The following is a 25,911-nucleotide window of genomic DNA, read 5'->3' as shown; positions in this document are numbered from 1 at the left end:
GGCCGAAATGCTTTGTTTAGTTCATTTTTTATTATAGTTCTCCACTTTTGCTAAAAGGTAGTATCATCCTATTCTTACCAGAAGATATTTCAGTTATTGTGGCCACTAATCTAAAAGTAAATAATAACTGCATACAGGGTAAATTAAACAAGTTTATTGTAGTTTTTGTTATGCCATTTCTTTTCATAATTTGCATATCTAAAAATATGAGTAGTTACAGCGATTAAATTTTTAATAAAATAAATCATGTTTAATTAGGAATGTTTTTATTTATTTTTCACTAGGAATTACAGATGCGCTTTAGTGCTGCTTCCACCCCCTCTCACCCAGGGGTGGGGGAGGGAGGAGGGGGGACATTTATTTCTCCTTATATTGATTGGTACTTTTTTATTGGTTTTGATGCTTACAGGTAAGACATCTAGGATGCTCAGTTGGTGGTGTTTCAACCCAGGAATTGCCATGGGAGAGTTTAGGAGCCTGGGTGTTGGTTCTATCATTTTGACGTCTGGCACCTTATCTCCTTTGGATTCATTTGCACAGGAGCTGAAATTGTAAGTCATTATTCTATAATGAACTAAGAGCTCCCAATGTTTGACATTCTAGTTCTCTGGATTGCCCATCACTGGAGATCACCTTATTTGCTGTCTCAGGGAATTTCCTGTTCGGTTGGAAAATCCTCATGTTATATCTTCAAATCAAATCTGGGCTGGAATTGTACCAAATGGTCCATCTGGTTGCGCTTTCAATTCCTCTTATCGAAATCGTGATTCTCTAGATTACAAGCAAGAATTAGGGAATGCCATTGGTATGTACAAGATACCATTAAAATGCATGAGTTATGTGGACTTAATTTTATTTTTTTATTCTACAAGGAACTATTTTAGAAACCATGTTGACTTTTTTCCTGCAGTTAATTTTGCTAGAATTGTACCTGATGGACTACTGGTTTTCTTTCCATCTTATCATGCTTTGGACCAATGCATTGCATGTTGGAAGAATGTGGTGAGACATCAATTAAGATTGAAATAGATCTGATGTTTGTTTATGGCTATCTCTTAATAAAGCATGTTTTATTTGTTACAGAGTCATTTAAACTCAAATTCAAGCACAATCTGGGGAAGGATCTGCAAACATAAGCAACCTGTTGTAGAGCCTAAACAATCTTCCCTTTTCGCTTCCTCGATTGAGGTTAGTAATTTATACTCCTTAATATATGGATGTTTTGTTAATTGTTCCTCTTATTTTCTTCTTCCTATATAGTATAAAATGTTTTACAGTCTTCATGACTTGATGGGCTGGTTGAAATGGGATTCTGTTGTAGGATTTTATGGCTAAGTTGAAGGACACCTCAACTTCTGGTGCAATCTTTTTTGCTGTTTGTCGTGGCAAGGTATGAGACCAATGGATTAATCCTGGAAATTGCAACATCATTTTCTTTTCTTGTGCCAATATTCTGGAAGGATTATTGTGTTTGTCTTTAACTGATGAAGTTTCTGAATTCTGAAGATGAAACATATAGAAGGCCTATGAGGTGCTTGTTGTAGGGGATTAGACTACCAAATACCTAGGATAATGTAAACTAACTATGGCTGCATTTGGCAAGTCATTTTAAAAAGCTCTCTCAAAATCTCAGCCAGATCAAAAGACCTACTGATCTTTTGGAGCTAGTCTTTGATGATCAAGACCCTTTGGTAACATTTTCCTTTGAGAGATATTCTTGAAAGACAAAAAGACAGGACTATTTGATAAGTTTTGTCTCGAAATAATATGTTCATAGGACACATGTGGGTCCCATTAATACCTATACAAGTGAAAAATGGCACATGGGCCTACAAAAATATTTATTTATTTTTATTACTTATTAACTTAAATGCCATATTTGTAATTTTTAATTATTTCATACCTATAACTTTTAGTTATTGCATTTTACTTATTATTATTATTTATTTTTGTGATAGTAAAATGAAATTTCATTAAATAAGCAAAAGCTTACCGTTTAGCAGGTGATAAGGCATCACCCACAAGCAAAACAACAGAAAAGAACTGTTAGGGAGCAAAATCAAAATAAATTATTCAAGTTACAAAATTGAAATCCCAGAATATCTCTCAACTTGTTCCCCAAATCCTCCTAGAAACTTGATTAAATTGTGTAGATAACAGAACCCAGTCTGCAACTAAATTGCTGACAGCTGCTACAGTCTTGTCCAGATTCCGATATTTGTCTTAAAAAATTCTTCTATTTCTGTCCTTCCATTCCATATGTTCCACCATATTGCAAATGGTATACAGCTCCAGAGCATTCTTGCTTTCTTGCTTCCTCTTAACCTCGACCATGTAGAAAGAATTTCTGCAGCTGTTTCTGGCTGAAAGTTTGTTAACCCAAACATAGTAGTGAATATCTTTTTTTTTTTTTTGTGATCAGTAACATAGTAGTGAGAATCGTCCACAAGAAACTAGAAATCTTGCATGAGAAGAAAAGATGAGCAACAGTTTCCTCCTGTTCTTTACAGAGGAAACACATGTTAGCCATGCTGAAGCCCCTAGATTTAGATGATCAACAGTCAATATGCTGTCCAAGGCCACAAGCCAAGCAAACGCTTAAATCCTTGGAGGAATCAGATTTCCCCATACACCATCTACCTGTTTTGGATCTGAATTATCCCTGAGTTGAGCCATGTAGCATGACTTAACAGAGGACTTCCCATTTGAGCACTCTTTCCACCAAAGTTCATCTCTTGACTGAGTTGAGATCTTCACTTCCTCTAGTTTCTCCAGTAGAGATATGCATCCGTCCACTTCTCTGTCCAGCAAAGGCCTTCTAAACTTTGGACACCATATCAGCTGTTCACCCCTCCTTTCATAACAGTGATTTATAGAAACTTCAGCCTCAGTTAACCTATACAACCTTGGACATAGATCACACAGCTTTCCTACCCTGCACCAAACATCCTCCCAAGACCTGATTCTTGCTCCAACTCCAACTGAGAAGCTTGTTAGACATCTGAACTCCTGGTTGAACTTCATGATCCCCTTCCATAAACTCACCCCATATGAAGACCTCACCTCCCTGGATTCCCACCCCAACCTCATCATCCCATACTTACCCATTACCACTCTTCTCCATAATGAGTTTCCTCCCTCCCTAAACCAAATCTCCATAACCATTTCCCTACCAGGGCCTTGTTAAAAATCTTCACTCTCCTAAAATCCAACCCGCCCTTCTCCTTTGGTCTACAAACTCTCCCCCAATTTATAATAGTTTTCATTATTAAGTGAAAGGGCATCCCAGTGCATGAGGTTCCCGTCAATGCGGGGTTTGGGGAGGAACAGATGTACCCTATAGATACACAAAGAGGCTGTTTCCAAGATTTAAACCCTAGTCACCTAGGTTGCAATTGGAGCAACCCAACCGTAGCGCCAAGGCCCACCCTCAGTAGTATTAGTTATTAATATTAATTATAATAATATTGTAACAATGTTACAATAATTTGTAAAATTGTAGCAACTCATGACACGTGTGCTAGGAAGCTGAAGAAGGTTCTTGAAAGCTTGAAAACCAGGAAGCATCATTTCAAGCTTCTTTATTTTAGGTTTTTTGGTCTTCTGACCCATCCAAAAGACTTGCTGAGCACAACTTTTTTTGGTAGGTAAAAGGTTCTTGAAAGCTTGAAAACCAGGAAGCATCATTTCAAGCTTCATTATTTTAGGTCTTTTGGTCTTCTGACCCATCCAACAGACTTGCTGAGCACAGCTTTTTATTTTGGTAGGTAATGATGGAAGTGTATTGATTGTGACAAAAAATGATAATTACAAGGAAGAGTGGAATTTCCTATTAGGCTAGCCTTTCTACCTAATTCTATTTAATAATTGCCTTTTACCTGTAATACTAATTAATTATCCCCAAAACAATTGTTCCCTGTTGACCCCTTATCTTGCAAGTAAATCAGTCAATCCATTTGCTGGTCTCAGAGTCCATTGCCATGTCACTACTAGGTCTCTGTGAAGGTCATTGGTTTCCTTCAATGTATGTTAATGTTGCGATATTCTAGTATTGCCATTCTTTAGCCACCTTAAGATTGTTTTTGCATCCTCTTTGACCGTTATATTTTCCATGTTCAAACTCTAGCTGATCTTTTATCCTTGGTGGATAGAAGGTGGTTTTGCCCTTGTAGAGAGTCTCACTTTTAGTAGGCTTAATAAGTAGAACTATCGAACCTGAATTGTCTCTAAAAATTCCCCTTATTCTTGAAGCACTTGGGTGGTTGGGTTTCCAAGACTACACACATCAAAATTGAGATTGATTTTTCTGTTATTGATAAAAAAATTGAGATTGATTTTTCTGTTATTGATAAAAAAATTGAGATTGATTTAGGCATAGGAGAATATGTCTCCACTCCTTTGAAATGCTGACCCTAGAAGTAAAGGAATTTGCTTTGATCTGCCACCTCTAAACTCTAATTATATCATCCTTAGAGAAAGGTGTGAAGTTTGCTTGAGCCTTAGTCCAATTCATCGCCCTAATCAAAACGTTTTCAATGACCACCTCTTTGGGTTTCTCTTGTTGTTTAATATTTCTGCATTCTACTCCTCCCAAAGTGACTAAATAGCTGCTCTTGTACAGATACACAATTTCCTCTTATTCTTCTAGGATTGAAAAATGAGGTTTTGAAGAGGCTTTCCATACCTCCAGGTGGGGATCACTTGTAAGTTGTAACCAGAGAGAGAACAAAACCAATCCTAGATGCATGATGCAAAATTGTAGGAGATTATTAGATGAAATGTAGATACCCCACTTGCATCACAAAGTCACAAAGAAAGCATTTATGTGATGAGATATAACAATTAGGTCTCCTCTACAGATTCACAAGAGTTGATCTTCAAGACAAGAGTTGATCTTCAAGTGGTATGCTTAGCATCTTTCCATAGGAGATCTACATTTAGCTATTGCCAGTGTTTTAAAAGGTGTGGGAGGCATATGCCTAGAAGCGGCCTCAAAACGCCCCGAGGCACATGCTGGAGGCATTGATGCTCATGTGTCTCAAATGCCTTTTGCATGAGGTGTATGCCTCTAATATGCATCATGCACCTCATGCATGCCTCATATAAAAAGAAAGAAAAAGAAAGTAAAAGGGAAGGGAAGTCTGAGCCGGGCGATCCGCTTCAGCTAGCATTGTGCATTCTCAGTCTTCTTAATATGTCACCTTTTATCAAAAAGAAACAAGAAAAACAGGAACCCCTCCTTCTCCTCCTCCTCCTCTTCCTCTTGGGGCTCACGCTTCCTTGTGCTTGGGAGCCTTATTCCTCTTGCATTCTGAATTACACTTCGTGCCTCCTAGTAGTGGAATGCCTTGTGTCACACCTCTGTGTTCTAAAACATTGGCTACTGCATCTCATTTGGAAGAAATTAGTCACTTGGAGGAGCAAAAAGCAATTTGATATGGCTGGATCCAGTATAGAAGTTGAGTACAGAGCAATGGCTCACAGACTATATGAACTACTTAGGGTCAAGTGAATTTTGGTTGATTTGGGGGTGTGTGTAGATAAGCTTATGTACTTGTACTATGATAAAAAAGCTGCCATTAATATCACTCATAGTCATATCCAACATGATTGTACTGACTACAAGCAAGCACATTAGATCAACATTTCTTCAAGGAGAAGGTTAAAGGACAAGCAATTTGCTTATTTCTGCCTATGAGTAACCAGCTGGCAGATTTCTTGACAAAAAGAGTTGTGAAGTCCAAGCTAGTTGAGCCTGATAGACATCTATGCTCTACTTGAAGGGGGATTGTACACAGAAACTCAATGTAATATTTCTTTTTTTTGGATCAGCAATAAGAACTGAAAATTTTATTAAGATGTACTAAATCTTGATATTACAATATGCCAGATCTATCCCCGCAAGTTACATATGTTACAATTGTGCCCAAAACGATTGTTGCATATATACCCCTTATTTTGCTAGAGTATCAATCATCCCATTTGCAGTCCTTCTTACCCAATTGAATATAATGTTCAACTCCTGTGTTATGCTTTATATTTCAGTAAACTCATGCCTATGGATCCATGGCATGAGCTGTTTATTCTTTGCTCAAGAAATGATTATCTTTGAATCTCCCTCTACTCCCAACTGCTGAAAATTTGATTGCTTAGTTAGTCTTATGCCTTGCAATAGTGCCATCAGTTCTGCCTTTAGTGAGTCTCCCAACCCCAAGGGACCTGAAAACATAGCCAATACTTTCCTTGTGCAGTCTCTAAAAGCTCCTCCAATACCTGCCATTCTAGTGCTTCTCATGGAACTCCCATCAAAGTTCAGTTTTATTTTATTAGCTGCTGGAGGTGACCATACCATAACCCTCTTTTTCTTTTTTCTTGAGGAGGCTGCCACTTCAGACCATGCCCTCATGATGTCATTCACTGAAAAATCTTTGAATGCATCAATTGTCTTTATCCAGTGTGCTGCTCTAATATGTATAGCTTCACATAGTTCGTCTTTTGATCTACTTTTCTCATTAAAAGTCCTTCCATTTCTTTCCTTCCAACAGTCCACACTACTGCAGCCCAAAATGCTTTCCACATATTCACATAATTCTTCCTTTCTTTCTTGGTTGTCTTAAGAAACTTGGGCTGAATAAGCTCAATACATCCTGTGGAGATACCCACCTGCAACAAAAAATAGAGCAGCAGAATTCCCAAATACCAAGTACAAGAGAGCAATACAGCAATAAATGAGATAAGGATTCATCACTTGCATGGTAAAGGAAGCATATGTGGGGTGAGAGGCATTTGTTTGGCCTTGTTTTCTGAAGCAAGTCACAGGTGTTTATTTTTCCAAGACAAACTTCCCAACACAATGCCTGGATTTTATTTGGGATAGGCTTGCTCCAAACTTCTTTCACAGGGAAGTTCTTCCCCAAGTTATTGGACTGCAAGAAGCATTAAGGAAGGAAGCACAAGTGAAAGCCCCATTAGGGGTGCAAGACCAAACTCTAGTGTTCTCCATTGAATGATCATGGAATGTTTAGTGGAGTTTGCCCAGTAATTGGATGAGTGCCTCACACTCATTGTCCCTTGTTAGAGTCGGCTGTAGAAGGGTAGTATTGACCTTTTATATTAAGTTATATGTTAAGTGTTTTGCTGATGTGGCTCTCACTTAAGTGAGTGCATAAGAGTAATTCTTGTTTAGTTAGAAAAGTATAAATAAAGACTGGCCGACTAGAGAAGATATGTTTTCTCTCTAGTTCGACTGGAACTATTCTTTCTCCTCTCCTCTCCTTCTCCTTCTTCTGATCTGAAATCGTGCGGACACTATATCTGAATTTTATCATGGTATCAGAGCCATGATAATCAGTTCAGATCAGTCTCCTTCTTTTTTCTCTATTCTGCGCATTCTCTCCTAGGGTTTTGCAGAACTCTCACTGATTGCTAGGAGTTTCTCAGAAAAAAGGGACTGGTCGTTTTTTCCTTCTGGGGGTTTTCATGCCTCCAATGAGTGCTGTTGTTGTGGTTCTGTGTGGTTGGTAGAAAATTCTCTACTCGGCAGTTCGAAGGCTGGTTTCGTGATGGTGACAGTGCAGATTTGGTGAAACAGGTACATGATCTCTGAATCAATCTGTGTTGTGTAGCAGAATTTTTTTTTTTTGATATGTTGCAGTACTGAATGTCCTATTCGTGAGATGTACTGTGAGGGTTTATGGTGCTGAAAGTGGATGGCAGCAGTGGTGTTGTTGCTACCAGTGGTGAAAAGTTGTGAGTGTTGTTGCTGAAACCTATGGTACCAGGAACTCTAGTAGTATTAAGTTGTTAGTGTGTAGTGTGGTGACTAATTAGTGCAGTAGAGTGACAGCCTAGTGGTAGAATTTCTCCCTTTTTCCTTGTGCAGTCATGGGAGACAGCAGTGAATGCAAATCAAATGTGATGGTCCCTTTTGATTATTTGAATGTGCAGATGACTTCTATAAAATTGAATGGTGAGAATTATGTGCCTTGGGCTAAATCAGTTGAAGTTTTTCTGAAAGCCAAGAAGAAAGTGATGAATGTGAGGGAAGATAAGCTCCCAATTGATTCTCCGGGATATGATGAGTGGGAGCAAGAGGATGCTCAAATTATGACATGGCTATGGAACAGCATGGAACCCAAAATCAGTGTAAACTTCATGTTTTTAAATACAGCCAAGGAGGTTTGGGATCATGCAAGGAAGCTTTATTCTGGACATGATTACACTACTAGGGTTTACCAACTGTACCAAGAGATTTTCAATTTGCAACAGGGGAATTAGAGTCTTGAGGACTATTATGCAAGTATGAGAAATTTGCGAAATGAGTTGAATGTGTATCACCTTCTTACACCTGATGTCAAAATTCAGCAACAACCGAGAGAGCAGTTGGATGTGACCAGATTTTTAGTAGGGCTGAAGTCTGAATATGAACCGGTAAGGGCACAGATACTAGGTGGGTCTGCTCTTCCCTCTCTTGAGGAAGTGTTTGCTCAGCTTCGGTGGATCTCAATTGGACCCACAGAGAATTCCACTATATCAGATAGGTCTGCTTTTGCAGTTATGAGAGGGGGAGGTCGTGGTGGTAGAGGAGGTCAACCTGGCTGTGGTAATGGTGGACCCGTGTATGGTCGTGGTGGTGGTGGAATGTATAGTCATGGTGGTGGTCGTGTTGGAGGTCGAGACTCAGGGGGAGCCCGTGGTAGAGGATGTGATAATACTCAGAGGAGGTGTACACATTGTGGTATGAAGGGCCATACTATCAACTTCTGCTATGATCTACATGGCCCACCTTCAACCTGGGCAAATCATGCAGTTGTCAATGGTGGTGGTTTGAGACAAGAATCTCAACATATTGATTAGATACCCTCTGCATCTATAGATGCCTCCAGAAAGGAGATGTTGAGTGTTCCACGGGATGAGTATGAGCGGTTCATTCAGGGTACATTTAAGCAGAACACGGCTACCCTTGCACACTCAGGTACGGCTTGCCTGACATCCAAACCTTCCCATTGGATTATAGATTTTGGAGCTTCCGATCATATGACTGGGACTCCAGGTGTGTTTTCATCCATTTCTCCGTCCTCCACATCACAATCTGTTACTCTTGCCAATGGCTCTACATCTGCCATATGTGCTGTTGGTAATGTTGACACAAAACTCATTATCCCTATCATCAGTTTTATATGTTCCCAAGTTTCCCTTTAACCTGATGTCTGTTAGTAAATTGACTAAGTCTCTTAATTGCTCTATAACTTTTTACCCTTCCTCTTGTGTGTTTCAGGATCTCAAGATGGGGATGAAGATTGGTGGAGGGCATGAAGCTGGTGGACTGTATTATCTTGATGGAGGTGGTTCAACAACAACCCTTTAGACATTGCTGTATAGGAAGAAGAGAGGAAGGGAGAGGAGAGGAGAGGAGAAGAGAGAAGAGAGAAGAGAGAACTGAGAGCCCAAAAGTACTGCAGGCGGCGCAGTATATTATTTTATATACTAGGGCGACAACAACTAAAACATAAAGAGAAGTAAAAGTACAATAGTACCCCTGCGGTACTATACATATGGAAAAATAACACCTGTTAACACTCCCCCTCAAGTTGGAGCATAGATGTCAATCATGCCCAACTTGTCACATAAATCATGATGTCTTGAGTGGTGTAGTCCTTTTGTAAAGATGTCTGCAAGTTGATCCTCAGAGCTGACATAGGGAGTACACACTTCTCCTGTGATGACTTTCTCTCTGATAAAATGCTTGTCGACTTCGATGTGTTTTGTTCTATCATGTAGCATAGGGTTAGCAGCAATGTTTATGGCTGCTTTGTTGTCACAGAATAGGGTCATAGGCCTGTCCACTAGAAAACCCAACTCACTCAACAGATTCTTTATCCATATAATTTCAGCCACTCCATGAGCCATTGCTCGATATTCAGCTTCAGCACTGGATCTAGCAACCACACTTTGCTTTTTACTTCTCTAGGTAACTAGATTTCCTCCTATAAAGGTGCAGTAGCCACTAGTAGACTTTTTGTCATTTAGAGATCCAGCCCAATCAGCATCAGTATACAATTCAACTTTCAAATGCCCGTGCCTTTGAAACAACAAGCCAGCACCTGGAAACCTTTTAAGATATCGGAGAATTCTTTCTGCTGCTTCAAAATGAGTGGACATAGGGGCATGCATAAACTGGCTAAGGACACCAACTGCATAAGCAATGTCTGGGCGGGTCATAGAAAGATATAACAATCTCCCTACAAGTCTTTGAAACAGTTTCACATCCTTGATAGGTTCACCTTGGCTGTCACCTAATTTATGGTTAGGATCAATGGGAGAGTCAACTGGCTTCACTCCCATTTTTCCAGTATCCTGGAGTAAATCTAGGACATACTTCCTTTGGGAAATGAAGATACCCCTTTTTGAGCGGGCAACTTCAATTCCAAGGAAGTATCTTGGAGGCCCTAGATCCTTTACTTCAAACTGTGTGGCAAGGAAATTCTTCAACTTCTAGATTTCATCCCTCCAGTCACCAGTGACAATTATATCATCAACATATACTATCAAAGCAGCAATTTTACTTTCTCCTCTTTTCACAAACAGTGTGTGATTATATTGACATTGCTTGTATCCTTTCTGCTGAACCGCAACATGGAATCTGCTGAACCAGGCTCTTGGGGATTGTTTCAGCCCGTATAAAGACTTCTTCAACTTGCACACCTTCTGTTCATTGCCTTGAGCCTGAAAACCAGGGGGTTGTATCATGTAAACTTCCTCTTCAAGGTCACCATTCAAGAATGCATTCTTGATATCAAGCTGATGTAGATCCCAATCAAGGTTAGCAGCAAGAGAGAATAGAACTCTAATGGAGTTCATCTTGGCAACAGGAGCCAAAGTCTCTACATAATTAACTCCGTACACTTGAGTAAACCCCTTTTCCACTAAACGAGCTTTATACCTCTCCACCGTGCCATCAACCCTATGTTTGACTGTGAACACCCATTTACATCCAACTGGATCCTTTCCCTTAGGAAGATCTACAAGTTCCCATGTGCTATTTTTATGAAGGGCATTAATTTCTTCCTTCATAGCATCTGTCCATTCAGGTACTAAAAGAGTTTTTGCCACATTCTTAGGGATAGGGACACTGTCAATGGAAGTAAGAAATGCACGAAAAGAGGGTGAAATGTTTTCATAGGAAACAAAGTGGGAAATGGGGTGTTTAGTGGTGCACGATCTAACACCTTTCCTATGAGCAATAGGAAGGTCAAGGTCATTAGTAATAGAGGTATCAAATGCAATGGGGTCAGGGACATCATTAGGAGCCAAGGTACTTGAGTGAGTATGATCCGCCCCCGAGGAGTTTGATGGCACTGGAGGTACAACTTCTAGATTCTCCACAGCTCTTGAATTTGGTTGGACTTTGTGATGATGGGCGAAGACACGATAAAGGAAGAGGATCAGGAAGAGGAGGGAGCTGAACCAGTTTCTCCTCATTCCTACACTCCCCTTGAGGAGAAACAGGGAAAAAAGGCTCACCCTCAAAGAAAGAGACATTCATGGAAACATAGAATTTCCGAGAAATAGGATCAAAACAACGGTATCCCTTCTGAGTGAAGGAGTACCCCGGGAATATGCAAGGAATAGCACGAGAATCCAATTTCCCACGAGTGGGAGACGAATTTTGGACAAAGCACCAACAACCAAACACGCGAGGAGGAATGGGAAGAAGGGGGGCCTTAGGGAAGAGAAGCTGATGTGGGGCTTTGCACTCTAACCAACGAGAGGGCATACGGTTAATGAGGTAGGTAGAACAAATGACAGCCTCAAGCCAAAAACGTTTGGGGACATTCATATGGAGTAGTAAACCCCAGGCCACTTCAAGGAGATGCCGGTTCTTTCGTTCAGCAATACCATTTTGTTGTGGTGTTCGGGTACAAGAGCTACGGTGCAGTGAACCACGCGATGCAAAAAATTCCGTGAGATCACTATGAAAATGCTCTTTCACATTATCTGACTGAAAAATTTGGATTTCTGTTTGAAATTGAGTGTAGACCATCCGCTGAAAATCTTGGATAATTTTTGGTACTTCCTCCCTGGTTCGCATGGGATATACCCATGTATATCTAGAATAATCATCAATGATGGTAATAAAATACTTGTAACCACTCTCAGATGGTAAAGTAACAGGGCCCCACACATCAGAATGAACAATGTGAAAATTAAATTCAGATTTACTATTTTTTTGGAAGAAAATGAGTTCTACACTGTTTACTTAATTGACACGTTTGACAAGAATTTCGATTCCTCCTGTTTTGAACTTGCTTCGCTTTTTTTTTTCCTTCTTTAAATTCTTGGACGTGGAAGACAGAGAAACCCTAGCAGGTTACTGGCGACACCTCCTGTGGGTTCTTCCTTGGTTGTAATATCAAGGAAACCCTACTCGAAGAAGGGCGATGCTGATAGAGACTCCCTTTCTTCTCTGTTCGATGCTGTGAAGTCGATTTTTGGTTGGCACCTTCGTACAGGTGCTGGACAGGTGTGTTCTTGTTTTTGTTTTTTTTTTTTTGGCCAATGGTGTGAAGGCCTTATTCCTTGGTTCTATACATTCGTTTGGATGCTGGATTGTTAGACTGTATGGGCTGTAGTCGGACTGATAGTAACGTCTGCCTTGGCTGTGTTGGACTGATTTCTAGGCTGGTTTAATGACTGAACTATCACAGAGTTGATTTCAGTAGTTTCTTGTTTTCTTCCTCACATCCCAGAAGTAAATTTCTTGAGGGTTGGTATTCTGCTTGTGGCTGTTGTGTAGTTGTGTGGGATTTGGATTGTTTCCCGCAGTATTCTATGGTAAATTATGAATCAACTCCATCGGGGGTTACACCGACCCGCAACACAGCTGGTATGGGAGGTGAAAACATGATGTTTCCCATGCCAAATACTCCTTTAAATGGTCTGAACTACCTGGAGTGGGCTAAAAGTGTAAAACTCTATGTAACGACAAGGGGAAAAGCTGGTTACATAAATGGAAAGGTGAAAGAACCCAAGGGTGAGACATCTGAACATGTTAGGTGGGACCAAGAAAACAGTATGGTGATGTTTTGGCTCCTTGCAGCCATGGAACCTGATGTGAAGAAGAACTTTATGTGGGCAGACACCGCTAGTGAGATCTGGGAACATGCCAAAACTACCTATTTTTGAGCAAAGGCATTATGCCAAGGTTTACCATTTACAAGCTGAATCTTCAACCTGTAAACAGGGAAACCGTAGTTTGTCTTCATATTATTCAGCCCTTACCTCCATATGGAAAGAATTGGATCATTATCAGGCTATAGAGTGGAAACATGATGATGATGCTAAGGCCTACAGGAAGCTGGTCTCTCAGCAACGTGTGTTTGCCTTCTTGTTGGGACTGAACCCTGCCTATGAACCTCTGAGGGTTCAGATCCTAGGAAGCAAGGAGTTGCCGTCGGTTCACGAGGCATACTCCCTTGTTCAATCGGAAGAAAGTAGGCGGAGTGTGATGGTTACAGCTGAGGGGGAGCAACAAGTTGCTTTGGCTGCGATGAATAATAACTCCACGGGGAAGAAAAGTAACACTAAGAAGACTGATGATAAAGACAAGTTGTTTTGTACCCACTGTTGGCGTTCACGGCATACACGTGACACATGTTGGGACATCCACGGGAAACCCAAGTGGGCAATGAAGAACCAAGAACAGGGTAAAGGTCAAGGTCTGAAGAAGATGAACACAACACAGAATGCAACACATGTGGCAACCCAAGATACTCGGGTTTCCGGTAGTACCCGGGACCACCTTAATAATTCTGACCCCAAGGAAGATATAATGAATTCCTTCAGAGAACACCTAGAGTTTTATGGTAGGGCTTTGCGACAAATGGATAGCTCAGTCATTGGTATTCCCTCTACTTCATTTGCATCTACATCAGGTAATACGGCTTATGCATTCCATGTCACTCCCACGGGTTCCCCTTGGATCATTGACTCAGGGGCCTCCAACCACATGACCGGTAAGCCGAACTTGTTTCAGACTTATTGCCTTTTGTTAGGAAGGGATAGAGTGAGACTTGCAGATGGCTCATTTTCCTCCATTGTAGGCCAAGGATCAATATCTCTTCCCCATGGCCTTAACCTGAATTGTGTATTGCATGTCCCTCAACTTCCTATAAATTTGCTTTCAATTAGTAGTATCACAAGCTCTTTAAACTGTAGTGTAACCTTTTTTCCTGGCTCGTATTTTTCAGGACCTAACTTCTGGGAGGACGATTGGTAGAGGGAGTCTAGTGGATGGTCTCTACATTCTCGACAACAAAGCTGGTCTCTTGGTGTCATCCTCAGAGTCACATAGTCAGTCAAATAAGAGTCAAGTTTTTTTGTGGCATAGTCGTTTAGGTAATGTTTCTTTTGAAATAGTAAAGTCTTTGTTTCCGGTTTTATTTAAGTCATGTTCAGTGTCAGAGTTCCAGTGTCAAACGTGTCAGTTGAGCAAACAATGTAGAACAACTTTTCACTCAAGTAATAAAAGATCAAGTGTTCCTTTTCTTGTTGTGTATTCTGATGTATGGGGGCCTACTAATGTAATCTCTGAGGGCGGATATAAGTATTTTACCACATTGATCGATGATTACTCTCGCTATACATGGGTATTTCCTATGCGTAGTAGAGACGAAGTTTCAAAGATTGTGAAAGACTTCCAGAGGATGATATTTATGCAGTTCCATGTTGAAATACAGATCTTCCAGTCCGACAATGCAAAAGAATACTTCCATGGTGAGCTCAATGAGTTCTTTGTCTCCTACAGATCTATTCATAGGAGCTCATGCGCCAGAACACCACAACAAAATGGTGTTGTAGAAAGAAAAAACAGACACCTCCTTGAGGTAGCTCGCGGGATGATGTTACACATGAATGTTCCAAAAAGGTTTTGGGTGGATGCTATACTTGCAACTACTTATGTCATCAATCGCATGCCCTCCAAAGTGCTGAACTACATGGCCCCTCATCAGTTATTGTACTCTCAGTCCCCTTTATTTTCTATTCCCATTAGAGTCTTTGGTTGTCGTGCCTTTGTCCATGATTTGTTTCCATCTCGAGGTAAGTTAGACCCTCGGTCCATTCTTTGTATTTTTCTGGGGTATCCCTCATCTCAAAAAGGGTATCGGTGCTTTGATCCCGTTAGTCATAAGTTTTTTGTGTCTATGGATGTGTCATTCTTTGAGTCTGAGCCATTCTTCCCCGCTTCTCCTCAGGGGGAGAGTAGTAGTGTGGAAGAGGAGAAGCAGGTTCAGGTCCGCCAAGTATCTCTTCCTTTTATTTCGGACCTTGCTCCCTTTCGTGTCTTCCAACGTACACGTCGTAGAGATCAGCAATGTGATAGAGATGTGGAGCAGCCAAACATTGAGCAACCGACACCGTTAGCCTCACAGGAGGTAAGTCCAATCCCTGTTGCACCTATTGATACCCCTACTCCTACTGTGGATGACCTTGACATTCCTATTGCTTAACGAAAGGGAGTCAGGTCATGCACTACCAAACATCCCATTACCCATTTTGTCTCCTATGATCACATTTCCCCCTCATACTGAGCCTTCTTATCTGCAGTTGATTGCATCCCTGTTCCCAGAAACGTTGCAGAAGCCTTAAAATGCCCCGAATGGACATATGCCATGAAGGAGGAGATTAATGCTCTTCACAAAAATCAAACTTTGGAATTGGTGGATCTTCCGAAGGGGAAAGACCCCGTGGGGTGTAAATGGGTGTTTACGGTTAAACACAAGGCAGCCAGAACAGTTGAAAGGTACAAAGCAAGATTAGTAGCCAAAGGGTTCACACAAGTGTACGAGGTTGACTATGATGAGACTTTTGCTCCAGTAGCTAGGATGAACTCAATTAGGGTTCTCCTGTCATTAGCTGCTAATCTTGACTGGGAATTGCATCAACTGGACATAAAGAATGCTTTTTTGAATGGTGACTTAGAGGAGGAAGTATACATGGTTCAACCCCTTGGATTCTGTGCCAAGGGAAGTGAAAATAAGGTGTGCAAGCTGCGAACGTCTCTTTATGGTTTAAAACAATCTCCCAGAGCTTGGTTCAGTAAGTTTCACATGGCAATTTAGCAGATGGGCTTCAAACAATGTCGGTCTGATCATACACTCTTTGTGAAGAGATGTCAGGAACAGGTTGCTGTATTGATAGTGTATGTGGATGATATCATCATTACTGGAAGTTGGAGTTTATAAATACAAAAATTGAAACAATTCCTTGCATCTAAATTTGAAGTGAAAGATCTAGGTCCCCTGATGTATTTCCTTGGGATTGAAGTCGCCCGCTCAGAAAAGGGTATCTTTGTCTCTCAAAGGAAATACACCCTTGATTTATTATAGGACACAGGCAAATTAGGTGCAAGGCCAACAAATACTCTCATGGATGTTGACCACAAGTTGGGTGACTGTGATGGTGAACCTCTGTAAGATGTGAAACAGTTCCAAAGGTTAGTGGGAAAGTTGATTTATTTGTCCATGACCCGTCCAGACATTGCCTATTCAGTTGGGGTTCTAAGCCAATTCATGCACTCTCCTAAGAAATCACACATGGAGGTAGTAGAGAGAGTTCTCAGATACTTGAAAAAAATATCCCGGAACAGATCTACTATTTAGTAAACATAATCACCTAAAGGTGGAAGTCTTTACAAATGCTGATTGGGCAGGCGCTGTGGATGACAGAAAGTCCACGAGTGGGTTTTGCACATTTGTGGGAGGAAACCTAGTGACCTGGAAAAGCAAAAAACAAAGTGTGGTAGCAAGGTCAAGCGCTGAAGCTGAATATAGAGCTATGGCACATGGGGTGGCTGAAGTCCTTTGGCTAAAGAATCTACTGGGGGAGCTTGGAGTTGTTGTTCATAATCCTATGTCTCTTTACTGTGACAACAAGGCAGCAATAAACATCGCCAGCAACCCTGTCCTACATGAGAGGACCAAGCACATTGAGGTGGACAAACACTTCATAAGGGAAAAATTGGAAAAAAGAGAAATTTGCATCCCTTATGTCAACTCCAAGGAACAACTTGCTAATGTCCTCACAAAAGGGCTTCCATACTCGCGGCACAATGAGTTATGTGACAAGCTGGGCAGGATAGACATATTCAACCCAACTTGAGGGGGAGTGTTGTAAGGCTTATTTAATTGTTACTTTATGGTTGCTGTTAGTAGGTTGTCCTCTTAAGATACCGTCAGTTATTTTTCCTTTTTTCTTATTAGTTTGTTTCTAGGGTGTGCCGCCAGGGGCATATTTGTAATTTCTATTCTTTTTTATTAAGTTAATATAAATAGTGAGCTGGCGGCAGCCAAAGATAGTTTTCTTTTTCTCCCAATTGTATCTCCCTTTCCTTCTCTTTCTCTCTCTCTCTCTCTCATCTCCCACTCTCCATGAATGATTACAAATCCAATGCTGGGAAGATCCTATTGGTGGTATATGTAGATGATATTGTTATCACAGGCAGTGATAGACTAGGGATTGACAGGTTGAAGACTTACTTGCGTGATCACTTCCAGACAAAGGATCTTGGCAAATTAAGATACTTCCTAGGGATAGAGGTAGCGAGGTCCAAGAATGGTATTAATCTGTGCCAGAGGAAATATGCTCTTGATCTGCTAGAAGAAACAAGGTTGTTAGGTTCTAGACTAGTTGAAACACCCATGGAATCGAATGTTAAGTTGAGTAGTGATGGAGGTGAGGAGTTTGAGGATCCGGGAAGGTACAGGAGGTTGGTGGGTAAACTAAATTTCCTAACCATCACTCGACCTAATATCTCATTTGTAGTTAGTGTAGTCAGTTAGTTTATGCAGAATCCTCGAATTCTACATTGGGAGGCAGTTCTAAGGATTGTGCGGTATTTGAAGGGAGCTCCAGGTTGTCGTTTGTTATATAAGAGTTGAGGAAGTCTTGAGATAGAGGGATACATAGATGCTGATTGGGCCGGTTCCATTTCTGACTTAAGGTCCACTACAAGGTATTGCACTTTTCTTGGTAGGAACTTAGTGACATGGAACAGTAAGAAGCAGACAATGGTAGCAAGAAGCAATGCAGAGGCTGAATATAGAGCCATGGCACACATAACATGTGAACTAGTGTGGTTGAAGCATCTCCTAGAGGAGATGGGATACTCGATTGACACTCTTATGAAGCTATATTGTGATAATCAAGTTGCAATTCGTATCTCCTCTAATCCAGTGTTTCATGAAAGGACAGAGCATATAGAAGTTGATTGCCACTTTGTACGTGAGAAGGTGCTTAATGTGAACACCGGAAATCAATGGGCAGATCTGTTTACCAAAGGGTTGAATCGGGGAAGAGTGGACTACATATGTAACAAGCTGGGACTATATGACATATACTCACCAGCTTGAGGGGGAGTGTTAGAGTCGGCTGTAGAAAGGTAGTATTAACCTTTTATTTTAAGTTATATGTTAAGTGTTTTGCTGATGTGGCTCTCACTTAAGTGAGTGCATAAGAGTAATTCTTGTTTAGTTAAAAAAGTATAAATAAAGACTAGCCGACTAGAGAAGATATGTTTTCTCTCTAGTTTGACTGGAACTATTCTTTCTCCTCTCCTCTCCTTCTTCTTCTCCTTCTTCTGATCTGAAATCGTACGGACACTATATCTGAATTTTATCATCCCTCAAGCCCCTTCTAAACCCGAAGTCCCAGTTAATCCCTGAAAGAGACAGGGTAGCAAATCTCGAAACAGGTTGTTTATAGTTCGACAAGGAGTAGAGGCTAGGAAAGACAAACTGACGGGGGGTTTGAGCCAGCCAAAGGTCTTCCCAAAAAAAAAACCCTGGCCCCACTTCCCACATCATATCTAATGGAAACTCAATGTAATAATCATAATAGCAATTGTGTAATTTCCATTATATAGTGATTCATGTATTTAAAGCTAATAAGCCTGATTGAGTGCGCAGATTAGACACAATTTCTTTTAGAACCAATGTACTATTCCTCCCTATTTTCTTCTCCTTCTCTTCTCTTCTCTGCAATTTTGCATCACAGATATATTACCAATTAACCAACAGGCTCAATGTTTTTTTTTTGTTTTTGTTTTTTGTATATTTTTTGGTCGTTTGATTGGAATAAATTCAATGTTGTGGAACTTTAAAAGGTCATACAGATCTAGAAGAATGTATGGTTTAACTTTCGTTTCCTGAACCTCTGACTTTGCATCAGAATCAAAATATTTGATAGCCATTTACTTCTTTGTAGGTCACATGTGGGTTCACTGGTTCAGAAAGGAATTGTAGGTCACATGTGGTCTTATGTTTTTTCTTTTATCCTGAAATAATGTTCCTTAAATTTTATATGTTTTGATGCCTGTTATGCCCTTGCATCATCCTTAATATTCTAATGCCTATGATTTTGATGGATTGACTTAAGGGCCATTACCTAATGCTGGTCCTGGCTATGTGAATTCTTGGATGGGTGGACTGATATGGTGTTACCTTTGCAAATTAGCTGCACTCAGACTCAAAAGTGCATTTTCAACTTGGAAGCCTGAGATTTTATTTTCTAGAAGTTAAACCCTTTATCTTTCGTACTGTAAGGTAAGCGAGGGATTAGATTTTGCTGACCATGCTGGGAGAGCTGTCATAATTACTGGCATACCTTTTGCCTTGAGGACTGATCCAAAGGTTTGATTTCCCATTTTCCACTATTCTTCTGTTGTAAAATAGGTTCTCCATTATAAAAAAATTGCTCTTTTCTTTTCTTACATTTAAGAAATTTGTTTTGGCATAAAAAAGAACTTTATAGTCGTCCAATTTCTGTATTTTATGTGTTATTAGTTAACTATATTTGGCTTTTACAGCTAAGATGTCTGATTACTCTCTAAAATATGTTAGGCAATAAAATAGTTAAGAACACAAGTTGATGAAGGATATCCAATAAAGTCATTCCCAAGGGGCCCTCAAATTCAATAAGAACCCAATATGCAATCTAAGACAAATGAACTAATAACTTGTTAGTGCTATTTGGATTGTGAACCACATCGTTCTAGAGAAAGAGAAGAAATTCCAAGGGTTGACAACAGTTTCACTCTTAAGGAAATAATGTATTTCATTTTCTTCTTCTCTGTTGCAAATTATGCACACACTTTTCTATCTTGCAGTTTGATTACCTGTCTCATGTCCAGTGTCTAAAGATTGGATTCACTTAGTATGCTACTGATCCAAGTCAACTTAGGGGTGACATTTATTAAACTTTCATGCACCACCTAAGCTAAGCAAGCCCTGATCACACTAAAAGCTCAAAAGTATTACTTACCTATAAAAAAAAAAGCTCAAAGGTATTTTTTTTTACTATTTTGTCTGGTATTTTGTCAGACATGTCATATCATATACAAATATATAAAACAATCAAAACTTAAAAATCACAAGTGTTTAGTGTTTTGGAAACCCAAAAATATGATACGATACGCCTGATATGGTATGTATCATATCGATACTTTGAACCTGGCTCCTATATAGTATATACATTTTCATGTACTTGTGTGTCCATCTCTTGTTCTGATTTTGCCACCTAAATGTTATTTGCTAGGTTCGTCTGAAACGTGAATACTTGGATCATCAGGCTCAATCACAAAAGAGAGATTTTAAGGTAATGTTGAAATTTCTAGTTACAACAATTTGTACCTATAGTTCTGGATTTTTTTTTGGGCTTCTATCAATAATATGGTGGAATCCATATAAGTGGATACAGTTACCAAGGCATGGGCCTACAATTTCTTTTAATAATGTGAAATCTAGCCAATTCTTAATATATTCACAAAGTTGTAGGTCTTGACTGGAGAGGAATGGTACTGTCAACAAGCATTACGTGCTGTGAATCAGGCTGTGGGACGTGTCATCCGTCATCGCCATGATTATGGAGCAATAATTTTCTGTGATGAAAGGTTTTGTTCATTATCCTTCTCTCAGAGTTTTCACTGGAATGAATGTATTATAGTTCAATTGAAAATAGGAAATTGTGAATAAAGTAAACGTTGATCTGGTCTCTCTCCCACAAAAAAGAAAAAAATGAAAGAAAAAGTTTGGAATCAAGTCATTGCACCTGTCTGGTGGATGTTCAAGAATATGTATATTTGTGAAATATCAATTCACCCCCTTTGCAGCCTATTGTTGCATGCTAATTTAGAAATTGGAACCTGTTATTTCTTCCTGAATATTCAGTGCAGATAACATAATCCACACCAGTTACATTAACAGTAATATGTGTTAAAATAATTGTTTATGTTAGGATTCTTAACAGTTTTGAAGGGTCTGATATTTTCTCACTAATTTGAATTGAGGGTGCTAGAAATCCATATAGATTTTTTGATAGATAACGGGATAATAACTTTTGTGACTTGAGATGTACAGCTTATTGCTGTTGTTGTTATTATTATTGATATTATTTAGGGTAAATTATAGATCACCACCCTGTACTTTGGGGTAGTGACACTTAGTCCCCTGAACTTTCATTGGCAACAAAGACCCCCTGAACTTTCAGATTCCAACACCCCCCACCCCCTACCCCCCCGGTTAGTATTCCATCAGTTGCCTTGAAGCCCCAAACTACCCTTTACATCATTTTATAAGACCATTTTGCTTTTCCCTTATGTTATTTGTAAGACTGTCCTATAGTTGTTATTCTCTTTGATAAGAACCTAGGCCCTCAGAGCACTCGGGCAGCAACCCACGAAGCCCACACTGGCGTAGAGCACCAGCCAAGCCCACCACTGAAGATAGTTCGAGCTGCACCGCCCATCAAGTTTGTCTACACTAGGAGGCCATGTCAATACTACTAACACGAGCCTCCCATGTGCATGCTTTGGATTGTGATTTGCCAAGTAGTGTTAGCTATAAATATCTACTGAGAAAGGGACAAGGAAAATATCATTCTCTTCTTACTCTAATTCTCCTGGTTTCTTCTTCCTTCTTCTTCTATTAGCATTCCATTTCAGAATGGTGGATAGCCACTATGAGTTCATAGTGATGCCCTGCGGTCTATGTAATGCCCCATCTACCTTCCAGAGATTAATGAATGACATCTTTAGACTCTTCTTGCGCTGGTTTATTCTGGTGTTTTTTGACGACATCTTGGTGCATAGCCCCACTTGGCATGACCATCTAGAGCACTTGAGACAGACTGTGGCAGTACTAAGACAACACGAACTCCTAGCTAAGCCATCCAAATGTTCCTTCAGGCAAACCCGCATACAGTACTTGGGGCATATCATAGAGAAGGGGCTCAGGGCATTTTTGGGTTTGACCGGATACTACCACTGGTTTATAAAAGGGTATGGGATATTGGCTGCTCCCTTAACCCAACTGTTGAAGAAGGGGGCCTTTTAATGGGACGAGGTGGCAGAATAAGCCTTTCAAAAACTGAAATAGGTAGTGATTACACCCCCACCCTCGCTCTACCCGACTTATCACTACCACACCTTACTCGGCCTCCTTGGTTGCAAGGGCTTATGTCACACAAAGGTTGCCAAGCTTCACGGCACGTCCAACTCCATTCTCACCAACTGGGACTTCCTATTCATGAGCAAATTTTGGGAAGCCTATTTCCAGGCACAGGGAGTCCAGATGTTGCATACCACAAGTTACCATCCCCAGACAGACGGGCAGTCTGAGGTGGTGATTTGCTGCTTTGAGAATGCATGTACTGACTGACAACACTAACGGCATAACTGATATCTGGCCGGGTGAGGCATAGATATAGGAGCTTTCCCACTAACCGCTGGAACATAACCTTGTCTTCAAGCATCTCCTCACTCTCTGCACTAATCCTGTGGTTCTGTTCAATGGGTGTATCTGCAGGTTTGACACCAAGCTTTCCAGTTTCAGCCAAGAGATCTTAAACATATTTCCTCTGAGAGACAAAGATCCCCTGTTTAGATCTAGTAACCTCGATCCCCAAAAAATACCGTAGTGTACCCAGATCTTTCACCTCAAACTCTTGATGAAGGAGCTATTTGAGGGACTCAATCTCATGGTTGTCATTTCCTGTCACCACAATATCATCAACATATACTGCAAGTAGTGTCAGTGACGTCTCCACCCTCTTGATGGACAGTGTATGATCTGACTGGGCTTGTACATAACCGAACTTCCCAAGGGCTAGTCTGAATCTGTCGAACCAAGCTCTAGGTGACTGCTTCAAACCATATAATGCCTTATTGAGCCGGCAAACCTTCTTACCTGCCTCTGTATCATAGAATCCAGGAGGCAACTGCATGTAAACCTCTTCCTGCAAGTCCCCATTCAGGAAGGCATTCTTAACATCCATTTGGTACAAAGGCCAAGTGTAGCTTGCTGCCAGAGATAATAGAACCTGAATGGTGGTCATCTTGGCTACCGGGGCAAATGTCTCCAAGTAATCTATACCATAAGTCTGAGTGAACCCTTTTGCAACTAGCCGAGCTTTGTACCTCTCAATGGAACCATCCGCATTGTGCTTCACAGTAAATACCCACCTACATCCAACTGGTTTCTTTCCTTTGGGCAAGTCAACTAGCTCCCAGGTATTATTTTTCAACAGGGCATCCATTTCAACTTGCATTGCACCTCTCCACTCCGGGACTGATAGGGCTTCTTGCACTGTTCTCGGAGTAGGGACATCAGCAACGGAGGTGAGATAGGACTTGTAGGAGGGAGATAGGTGATCATAGGACAAAAACTAGGAGATGCAGTGGGCTGTAGATGTGGTGCAATTCCGTTTTCCTTTACGGAGGGCATTGGGAAGGTCAAGGTCATCTGCAGAGGGTGAGGCTTCTTCCCTGAGACAGGATCATAACAACAATAACCCTTTTGAGTTTTTGCATAACCAAGAAAGATGCATTTGGAGGCCTTGGGTTCAAACTTGGAGTGATGGGGACCGAGAAGCTGAACAAAACAGGTACAACCAAATGTCTTGAGTGGAATAGTGAACAACTCCTCATTGGGGTATAGAAGGGAAAAAGGAGGTTTCATATCAAGAACCCGGGAAGGAATCCGATTAATAAGATATTCCGCCGTAAGGATAGCATCACCCCAGAAGCGAATAGGGACATTGGAGGTAAACATAATACTTCTAGCCACCTCCAAGATGTGTCTATTCTTCCTTTCTGCAACCCCATTCTGCTGAGGTGTATGAGGGCAAGTGCTCTGGTGGATAACCCCATGATTAAGGAGGTACGATGCCAATGGCTTAGCAAAGTATTCCTTTGCATTATCAGATCTAAGCACTTTGATCCTGGCATCAAACTGGGTTAGGATCATTTGATGGAAGTTTTGGGTCAGGGCAGACACCTCATCTCGTGAACGCATAAGATAAACCCAAGAAAACCGGGTGTGGTCATCAACAAATAACAAAAAATACCTGTACCCACCCATAGAAGGAATGTGATATGGCCCCCAAACATCAGTATGCACAATATCAAAAGAACTATTACTCCTTTTATTACTCAATGAATAAGAGTTTGTACAATGTTTAGTAAACTCACAACTTTCACACTTCAACTGAGATGACTCAACAGACTCAAACAAAGTAGGAAACAGACTCTTCAAGGACCGAAAAGATAAATGACCCAATCGGTTATGCCAAAGCATAACCGGACTCACAACCTGAGAAACAAGTAACTTCTTATCCACTGACTCTTCCCGACGAGAACTCTCCCCGAGCAGATAGATCCCATTCGTCTCACGGCCAGTCCCAATCACCTTCTTTGTCTCCAGGTCCTGAAAAACACACCGGTCAGGAAAGAAAGTTACTGAGCAGTTCAAATGTTTGGTAATACTACTAACGGAAAGGAGGTTAGTATCCAGTTTAGGAACTTGCAAGACAGAGGACAAGGATATAGTATCCGAAAGTTTGATGTCACCCTTGCCAGAAATAGGGACAAGAGATCCATCAGCTATAGATACTTTATCTCTACCAGAAGATAAGTAATAAGTAGTAAACAAAGAGGGCAAGCTAGGCATATGGTCGGATGCACCTGAATCTATTACCCAACAAGGTTCAGTAGTACCTGGAGCGGAGGCATGGTTGGCTGAGGCTCGAGTACCTGAGTGTGCAAAGGCCGATGTGGTCGGGTCTGACGATGACTGCGGTAACTGAGCTGAACTGCCAACTTCCTTCTCCAATTGTATTAGAGCAGCCCGAACTGCAGCTAAGGTCTCTAATGGTGTGCCTCTTGTGCCAGATGAGGATGCTGAATCAGTAGTCATAACCACATGAGCATTACCCTTTTTATTTCTCAACTTTGCTGGGACCAAATGTGGATGCAGCTTCCAACATGTTTCTTTTGTGTGTTTAGGTTTCTTGCAATGTTCACACACCACATCCCTTTTATCTTCCTTCTTTCTGTCCCTCTCTGAATCACCCTCTGTTTTGGGTTTGACAGCTACCAAGGCAGGTGTAAGCGGCTGAGGTTGCATCATGACTTTTCTCCTGGTCTCTTCACTGTGCACTAAAGAGTATGCCTGAGAGAGGGTCACACTATCTCTGGTCAAAATCTGCTGCCTCACAATATCATATTCTGAATTCAGTCTTGCCAGGAACTCAAACACTCTGTTTGTCTCGATGTGCTTTCTATGTATCTGAGCATCTTTGGGACTCTCCCACTCAAGTGTCTCTAAGTGATCAATCTCATGCCACAGGGACTTCAAGGTAGAGAAGTAGACCGACACCGGTTTCTCTCCTTGTTTAAGGGAATTCACCTCACATTTCAATTCATATGCTCTGGCAACATTAAGGGGTTGGGAGTAAGTCTCTTTCATCACATTCCATATCTCCTTGGCTGTCTTTGCCCATAAGTAATTTCGGCTGATATGGGGCTGCATAGAATTACAGAGCCATGTCATAACCAAGTAGTTTTCTTGGACCCACTTG

The 25,911-nt window shown here is 40.8% G+C and overlaps 1 protein-coding gene across 1 annotated transcript in view; it reads left to right on the top strand.

Annotated features, from left to right (window-relative positions):
- Positions 1-25,911, top strand: part of LOC104592241 (RAD3-like DNA-binding helicase protein) — a 66,476-nt gene that overhangs the window by 9,094 nt on the left and 31,471 nt on the right. Inside the window, exons 10-17 of the mRNA XM_010251475.3 lie at positions 410-551; positions 651-805; positions 911-1,002; positions 1,084-1,188; positions 1,322-1,390; positions 19,602-19,688; positions 20,593-20,652; positions 20,832-20,947. Of these exons, the coding sequence (XP_010249777.1) occupies positions 410-551; positions 651-805; positions 911-1,002; positions 1,084-1,188; positions 1,322-1,390; positions 19,602-19,688; positions 20,593-20,652; positions 20,832-20,947 (826 nt within the window). The remainder of the gene's footprint in view (positions 1-409; positions 552-650; positions 806-910; positions 1,003-1,083; positions 1,189-1,321; positions 1,391-19,601; positions 19,689-20,592; positions 20,653-20,831; positions 20,948-25,911) is intronic.

This window comes from Nelumbo nucifera, chromosome 8 (assembly GCF_055504915.1).
Source record: "Nelumbo nucifera cultivar China Antique chromosome 8, China Antique-T2T, whole genome shotgun sequence".
Lineage (NCBI taxonomy): Eukaryota > Viridiplantae > Streptophyta > Magnoliopsida > Proteales > Nelumbonaceae > Nelumbo > Nelumbo nucifera.
This window is presented reverse-complemented; position numbering and strand designations above follow the sequence as displayed.